The following is a 9,018-nucleotide window of genomic DNA, read 5'->3' as shown; positions in this document are numbered from 1 at the left end:
AGCATCTGTGTAATGCAGCAGAAGGATAAAATCATCTGTTCTGTAGGACTACAGTTTAGTACTGAAGGCAGTGTTGGCCTACCTAGTATTTGTTTCTTTTTCAATAATAAAGTATGAATCTTCCAAAGTACATAAAACCCACATAACTTTAAGGACAGCAAAAGCTATGTATCTTAGGACCATTTCCACATTAATAGAAGCTGGTTTACAGCATTAAACAGCCATCTCCATTTTAATAGGTGGATGAGGATTATAATCTTCGATCTGAAAGTCTTCTGCCTTAAAGTCACTGATGTCTTCAACCTTACGAAGAATTCTGAGTTTGGGGAAAGGTCTTGGCTCCCTCTGAAGCTGAAATAAAAGCAAATTTACTGTAAAAAGCTAATACTTGGAGGCACAGATTTTGTGTTATAAATTAGATCTCATTAATCTCAATTCAAATATACTATGTAGATTTTTCTCTTCTCCCCAAGAAGACTGATACTCAATAAAAAAAAAAATACAGTTAGGTGGAATCAAGTAGACTTGATAGGGAGACTATAGGGAGACTGATAGGGAGACTGATGGATTGATAGGGAGCAGTAGCTTAATATTAAAGTGGATTCCCTGACCAAATGCACTGCAAGCATTTTCAGTTTGCAGAGCAATTCTGGTGGTTACAGATTAGATTCCTTCCAGAAGAAACTAAATGGGAAATTCTGACCCAGATGTGCATCAAATGTACTGCAATTCCTCACAGGAACATTTGGGTCCAAACCAGCAATTAGTTCTCTGGCTGGTTTTGAACCATACCAATGGTGAAGACATCCAATTAAATAGCTACATCCAATTAAATAAAATTCTGATTTGCTCCTACCACAACAAATCATCTCCTGAAGGAAACAGGCCTTATTCAGCCAGACAGTAATACTGATGGACTCTGTGAGCTGGCAAGTTATCCTTCTTCTGATATACTATGACCTTTTGTTTTGTATTTATCTGTATTAGGTGAAATGATTTTCAAAGTTTTTGGAATGATGAAGTCAGAAGCCGGGGTAGAGATTCTGGATATCCAATTTGATTCCTTAATAGTACCTGGAGGTACAGTTCAATCATGTTCATACTGTATTCCTCTTTGTGACCTGAGCTGAACAGAGATTAGGGTAGAAATAAGAAAAGCCACACAAATTAGTATCTGCAATAGAATATTTGTAGTAGTGTGGTAACTTTGTATCGGTTAAGCACTGCGAAAGATAAAAGGATACAAGAACACAGAAGCACTTACTTGAACTTTTAGAGGTTCCACATGATTCAGATATACGTGAGCATCTCCTAAGGTGTGTATGAACTCTCCAGGCTGAAGAGAAAGGAGAACGCACGTGGGTTTCAGTCAGGTTTCAAGCAAGCCAAACATTACAATGCTTACAGTACTGATTCTTAGTATCTCACATCTAGTGTGCAATTACAGCTCCTGTACTGGATGGGATTATCAAGACATCCTTGCAAGCTTTGAAGGACAGCATCTTCCTAGATAAAAGCGTAATTCATGAAAAAATATAATGAAATTTCCACTAGTTTACCAAACAAATTAAATCCTGCCAGGATAATAGCTTTGGTGAATCAATGGAGCACTATGGATCTGCTCACCAACATGGAAACAGATGGGGCACAGACATCCAACTCTACTTCTAATAAGCAGGACCTGCCAAAGCTGGCTTCAAGCTTTAGCCAATACTAAACAATGCAGTTGGTGGCAGTGGAGGTGTCAGTCACAGCCTAAACCCCAAAGCACTTACCAAGCATATTGCAAAATTGCAAGTTCTGTGACTTAGCAGTGCCCAGGCAATCCAATTTAACTTAGGTAAGTTTTATTGGCTGCTTTACTGGCCCCTGACCAACCCCTTCAGACATATTATGCTTAATCCACCCAAGCTGTAAGAAGTGTCTGAGAGGCAACAGCTGCCTTATGGTCACAGTGTCAAACTTTGCTTTTTTTAGTGCCTTTGCTAAGTATGTATGCAATTGCTCTGACGTTGGATTCTTCCCTATTTTAAGTTCCCTTTCACGTCACTGGTAGCAGGAGGACAAGGCCCAAACAGCCTCGGCAGTGTAATTTTTCACATTTTACTGAAAAGGGGATTTCACTCGTAAAAGACCCCGGTGCATTTACATTACTCTGCCAAATTACAAAATGCAGCTCTGGAGTCTGGGCAGTAGCTATTTGAGCACATACTGCCACTCTACGTAACCATCTACAGTAGGATGTGAAAAAAATACCCAGCTGAAATGATCACTGGAAGAGAGGTGGGCAGAATGTCCCAACTGGAACCCTGACAGCAACCGCTGAGCTACCGTTCGCTTCCAAGAAGTAACACATGCTACAAACTTTAATCACTTGTATGATTTTATCCTGCAAGGACAAGTGCTCAATTCAGACCACTGGAACAGGTCAGCTTTGATACATTCAGTTAAAAAGACATGGATGATCCCCTGCATGTCTGACCCACATTTAGGAACTCTTACATTGCTGATCCTAACTGTCCATGCAGACCTGAGACAATTCACATGAAAATTCACAGGGCCCTTTCTTACACAGTTCAGCAAGATTTTGAGCAGTATGTTCACTACAGGTTGTCTTGGACATGACATGAAAAGTCTTTATCCTCTAGTCCCCCACTTCTCACACGAGAGAAGTAAAATGATTAAATAACCTACCTTTAGCCCTGTGACATGGGCAATCATGTATGTGAGCAGTGAATAGCTGGCAATATTGAAAGGCACTCCTAGTCCCATATCTCCAGATCTCTGATAGAGTTGGCAAGACAGTTCGCCATTTAGAACATAGAACTGGCAAAGGGCATGGCACGGAGGCAGAGCCATCAGAGAAATATCTAGGAAATGCAGTACAGGAAGGAGAGGGGGAAAAAAATCCATAACAGCATTAGTGTGTTATAAATGTCCAAGATTCAAAACCTGAATAAGCATTTAATGAGGTACAGTAGACAGCAAAAATCCAACTGCACTATCATTCCGTTGGTTTTCCTCTTGTTTGAAAGCACCTGCTGCCAAAGCAATTAAGTCTGTTCACAACAAGCTGTCTCCTGGGCTGTATGACCATAGAAGTCATGAACAGATATTCCACAGAACAGATTTCTGCCATAATGCTGCACAGCAGTTTGGTTTTCACTCACCGGGGTGAGGAAGCTGATTTCCGTAAAGGAAGACATTAAGGGTAAAATTAAGCACGCCCCCTAAAGCAACTTCCAACTGCTTCATCTCACTCTCTCCCCATTGCAACGTGCCTTTACTGCTCGTTGAGATAATACAAGTTATGGTCAATAAAAAAAAAATAACAACCAGAAAACAAAAGATCTTCTGAGTGTTTATCTACACTCAGAAGTGCAGATAGCACAATTACAGCTCGGTAAGGAAAACTTTAACCAGGTGTCTCCTGATAGCTGAGAACGTTTAACCTTAAAAATAACTTTAAAAATAATGCCTGTGGCATTCCCTTCCAGAGACACAACTGGAAAATGTTGGGTGATTTTTTTTCCATGCAGATTTACTGCTGCTGAAGCTAAACATAATAGCCCTATAGAGCAAATAGATATCTAGACAACCTGCGTTGAAGGAGATGATTAAAACATAAATATTTCTGTTCTCTAGTTTTAAGGTTTTGGGGTCTTTTTTTTTTAGGTTTACAATTTATTATATGGCTATAAACCAGACACACTGCTTTGGTATATTCTTTTTTTGGTATTATTGTTTTAACCTTTCCAAAGAATTGCTGCCTTTGAACAGAGATTGTATGTCCAAGACTCTGGTAGCTAGGTATATACCTCATTTTAACACAGAGAGAAAAACTTTGAAGTTAATGGTTCAAAATTTTTGAGGTCTGAACATGAGAATAAAGTGGAAAGAGAACCAAGCTTGTAAGCCCTGGCCATTTTTACCACATGCCTGGTCTTTTTATAAAGAACCAGCAAGGACACCAAACAAAACTGACTGTTGACACAGGATTAGAGCACATTTTAGCATACAGGAAGACAATGTGCAACTGCATTCACTGGAAGTCTGCTGTTGAATACCTTTGGGATTCCAAGCACACATAATGATTCTTCTGTCATCAGGATTCGTTTTGATCGTTTCGATCACTTTTTGCAACTGATCAACTCCTTGGTTGGAGTAATCTGAAGAAAGACACCAAATAAGATCTGAGACAGACAGATTAAAGTCGTGATACTTTTTTTCAAGCCCTGCCCACCTCACACTGAAAAGTGATACCCAAATGGCAACCTCTGAAGATTTTACTTTCACTATTTAGAAAGTGATTTAATTTGTAAGCTGTTCTTTCCTTCTTTAATGTGCTTTAAGGCTTCTGACATTCTTGTGATGGTATTTCCCTATGCCCCCACCCACCTCTTTTGTGTGCTTCAAGGACCTTTAGCACCCACTAAAGAAGGGCCATTCCTGTTTAGAGCACTTTATTCCAAGTCTCAACAACCAATTAAGAAGTCTGCATAAACACTATAGCCCAAGAAACAAAAGTGGCAACATGAAATAAATATTTGGACAAAGCATCTTACTCTATAATTTATGAAGACTTGTTACCTAAATAGGGTAAAAGCTGTACTGGAATGGACAAGGTATTATCACCTATTCACTCACAGTATTTAAACCAATTTGCTCATTGTATTTTTCAATTAAGATGCCTTTCTAGATGTTAAACTTGTATGCTAAGGTGCTCCTTCCTAAATTAAAAAATTAAAAATAATTTAGAAATTATGCCCAGACCAGTAACATGGGGTGTTGCCATTCTTTGCATGCTCAAAAAGAGGAAGCTTTTGACAGATGAATAAACAAATCCATCCAGCGCTCACAAGGTCATGTATGAAAACTAGATTTCCATAGCATCCAGTGCCAGAAGGGAACTTTAATCATGTACAGCACAGGATATTACATCGTGCCCAGTGACGCTCGCAGGCTGATTTTTAGGCTCAATACCAGTTATATAAGAAATTCACTGAACATCAGAATGGATTCCAGAATGAGAGAGTCGTTAGTTGTTACCCATTGTTCTGACTCATGCCAGTGAATCAGCATGGCTGGTAACTACTTTTTTTCTAATAACTCTTATTGCAAAGCAATACCAAATTATGGTTACAGGGAGACCCAAGATGGCAAACAAAGCACTAATATATAATTAGCATCTCAGGGAATTATTCTGCCAGCAATACTGTGCCAGAAGCCTTTTCAACTGGTTATGTTTGCTCCTGAAGCTAATTACCTAACACATTTTAAGGAAATCTATTAGTAATGAAACCTCTGGGAATTTATCCTGTTCTTTTTTTCCAAGCTATACTATACCTCAGACCTTTCAAGTTCAGGAATGCTGAAACATTTTAGGAAGTTTTCAGAGGTGTCAGTTCACAATTAGCATCGTTTATGTTAGCATAGAACTGTTTTGCAACTGATCAACAGGCCAATACTAAGTAATACCTGTAATTAATGTAAACTTTGAGACTGTAGTGACAAAAAAAAAAAAAAAAAAAACAACAAACCAAAAAATGCCACCCCCTTCCCTCCCTAAAAAGAACCCAACCAGGCAAACCCCATAACTAACCATGTTATTCTCAGTTAAAAATCACACCAAACAGGTAGGGACAATCTTTGATGACTTTTTCTTTTTTTTATGGCAGTCCTCTAAATGTTTTGTGTATCTTCTCCTTCAGTGACTTAAAGAAGAGCCATCAAGACACTTCAGAGTAAGCTTAAGAAACCAGTCCCACTGAAAATGACACCAACACATATTACATCACATCACAACTTGCCCCAGCTATTCTGCCCACAGTGTCATCAGCTATGGACACATCCCAGTTTGTTCCAGCAGCAGAATGAAGAAGTACCTCGCTTTCACAGCACTTACCCAACGGATGTAGTGCACTAACATCAGTTCTTGCCAGCACAACTGGAAATTCAGACCCTGCACTGGTATTCTGAAGATGTCATAGAGATCTCACTAAGCAATCACGATTGTATTTGTAGGTGATTACCTGTGTGCATATCTTTGTATTCTGCTCCAAAGTGCCTCCACTGGAAACCATAAACTGGTCCCAAATCACCCTCCTCTCTGGTACTGAAACCCTGTTTATCCAGGAACTCACGTGATCCATTAGCATCCCAAATCTTTACACCCTTTGCAGAGAGCTCTTTAGCATTTGTAGAACCCTGTAAAACACAGACAGTAAAAAAGTCTAAATCCTAATCCTGACCAGAGAACATGATCTGTTTTAAGCTTTGCAAGTCTACACCATTTCTCCACTCAAAAAAGATGAGGTTCTTACACATGGACAGAAGAAAACTGAGCAGTGTACCAGGATGAAGTTTGAAGTGCCATCCTGTTGTTATTTAACTCAGGATTCTTCTAACCTTGTGAATGCACAAACAGTACAGTCACAAGGTCAACCATGTTGTATCAGTTCATACACACGTTTGCAGAGGCAAGGTCTTACTTTACAGACGGATGAAAGTAGACAAACAAAGAATTTACAGCCCAGGCATTGTCTTTGCCAAGTCACCTATAATGAGCTCAAGGTCTTAAAATCCTTTTGTTAAAATGACAAAAATGCCAAATATGACAAAACAACCCAGAGAATTCTGAGTTCTACAAGTCCAAATCAGCACACTCACAATGCCAACATAGAAAGTGTTCTGTCTTGGGGACTAAACAAGATTTCATATCTGAATAGAGATACTTTAAAAAAATGAATGTGTGTTTAGTCCTGCTATTCAGCAAATGGTTAGGTACACTTTCCCACACCTGCACAATCTCATAACACATAAAGGAACACTTGAACGTAACATATTATCTACAGGTGAATTTTAATACTCGAACTAAGGCTATTATCTCTATTAGATCTCAGTTTTTTGCTACTAAAAAGGCTAGTTTTTACATCTGTCTTACCTCACCTGTGGTTCTGCACTGCTTGTTTCTATTCGAATCAATAAAGCTATCTCAACTTTAAAAAGTAGATCATTAAACTGCCCTGCAATCTACTTCTTTGTTATTTAAACACTAATAAAAAAATGAACTAGGCTTTACAACTGTGGGTTATAGGCAAATCATCAAAAGCCCTCACTATTTCAGCCTATTTCCTTTAAAAAGAAACAGAAGAACTCTTCCAACCCATAACAACGCAATAGTCTTCCACTAAAATGCATAGAATGTCTTTAAGATAATGGCCTTCCATGTGTAGTCAAAATATTAGGTGGCCACACTTCCTTTTGTTCTGTTGTACAAACAAAAGCATCTGCAGTTACCCCAAATTCCTTAATCCACTCCATGGTTCACTCTGTTGGTACCACTCTCAGGCACACCCCCCACAGAGACATACTGAACCTTGATGAACCACAGCAGCTCCTCCAGCACTCCTTTCCAGAACACCCTCTTTGTTGTTAGCAGTGGAAACTGATCTGAAAAAAAAGAGTTTCAGAAGGTCAGAGGTGGCCAGCAATTTCTCAGCGTGATGTGGCTTTGGTTCTTCTCCACAGAGGGTAATGCCGCCATCTAATACTCAAGAAGTTTGGATATGGTAAAGGATGTGTAATTCTCATACCCAGATCGAGGATGACAAGAACCTGACGTATATTCCTGGACAGAGGGGGAAGATGAATTACCTGTGGGGACTTGAGGACACCACCGTGCAGCCTATGGACATAGATGAAGAAATTCCCGACAGAAAGTGGAGATTTAAAATACATTTTTCGGCAAATCTGTTTGGCAAACCACCCTTCCTACTATGCTGGAACGGCAGAAAGGACCGTGGCAGGCTGTCTCAAGGTTTTACCCGTTTTTTCACCAGGTGTCAGCTACGGGGTGGGGAAAGGCCTGTCTGTAGGGCTGGGGGCGAGGAGGGGAGGGGTCCGAGCTGCCGCGGGCTGACGGGCAGGGAGAGGGCGAGGACACAAGGCCTCCGCCGGCCCCTGCAGCGGAGCCGAGCCGCGGCCCTGAGCCGGGGGAGGCCTCGCACTCCGCGGGCGGGAGAGCGACAGCCCCGGGCTAGCAGATGGTATCCCTCCCCCACACAAACCCCCCCGAGCCACGGCGCGCAGGGGTAGGGTGTCGGGACTGAGGACGCGGGTCCCGGCGGTGCCGACCTCTCAAGCTGTACCGCGCCTGCATGCCGAAGACCGAGATGGTGCCAGTGCCGGTGCGATCCTCTCTCCGGTGGCCGTGCTGCAGGATGTGCCGGACCTGCCGCAAGTACTGCGGCTCGCCGGACTCAGGGTCGGCGACCGCCGTGCTCTGCACCTCTCCCTCGGCAGGCATGACGCCCGAGAGATGCCCGGGGCCGCTCCTTGCGAGCCCAGGTGAGCTGCGGCTACGGCTGCCGCTGTCCCCCTTCCTCCTCCGAGCCCGCCAAAGCTCGGCTTTTCCCGCCAAGCGGCGCCGAGGGGCGGGCGGAGCGGGGCGGTACCGCTTCCTTCCACCCGTCCCTTCCCTCGCCCGGGGTCCTACAGCGCCGCCGCCTGCTGCCTCAGTCGCTGGGGAGGGGGCTGCAACTGCAGCTCTTGGCTGCGCAGGGTCAGCTCCGAGCTGCACGGCCGAGGGGATCTGGAGCACCATTAAGCGGGCATTCAGAAAGCCCCACGGCCGTGCTGAGGCGGGTGGCCCCTGTCCTTCTTCGCTGCCCGTGTAAACTCCCTCGCCTTTCGCTGGAAAGCCTCCAGAGCTGCCCTCTGCGGCCCCGAGCACCCAGCCCACGTCTGTGCTACAAACCACGCCGATTTTCCCCGCACTCTGCACCCGGTGTGGTGCCTGCGGACAATTTTCTCTATATTCTTTGAAAACCTGTTAGTACTACACCCAACATTTCACCAGAGTCGCTTAGCTTTCAGTAAAGCCAAACTTCGTGCAGCAACCGGTGATACCACATGAGTTACGGCTGGTAACCTCTCACAGGCCCATAAACCACATGCAGTGGAGGTTGAATGGAACCAGAAGACTGCAGGCTAGAAAATCCTGTTGACCCTTTCAGC

The 9,018-nt window shown here is 42.9% G+C and overlaps 1 protein-coding gene across 1 annotated transcript; it reads right to left on the bottom strand.

Annotated features, from left to right (window-relative positions):
• Nucleotides 1-213: 213 nt before the first annotated feature.
• TYMS (thymidylate synthetase) lies at nt 214-8,308 on the bottom strand (the record flags this gene model as incomplete). Its single annotated transcript, XM_084280219.1, has 7 exons — nt 214-351; nt 1,265-1,336; nt 2,695-2,870; nt 4,068-4,169; nt 6,033-6,207; nt 7,379-7,452; nt 8,137-8,308. 7 exons carry the CDS (start codon nt 8,306-8,308, stop codon nt 214-216), a joined length of 909 nt encoding a protein of 302 aa, XP_084136345.1.
• Between the last annotated feature and the right edge of the window lie 710 nt (nt 8,309-9,018).

The sequence above is a fragment of the Gallinula chloropus genome (genome assembly GCF_964237585.1).
Source record: "Gallinula chloropus genome assembly, chromosome: 2".
Lineage (NCBI taxonomy): Eukaryota > Metazoa > Chordata > Aves > Gruiformes > Rallidae > Gallinula > Gallinula chloropus.
The sequence above is the reverse complement of the archived record's forward strand: the minus strand, read 5'-3'. Positions and strand labels throughout refer to the sequence as shown.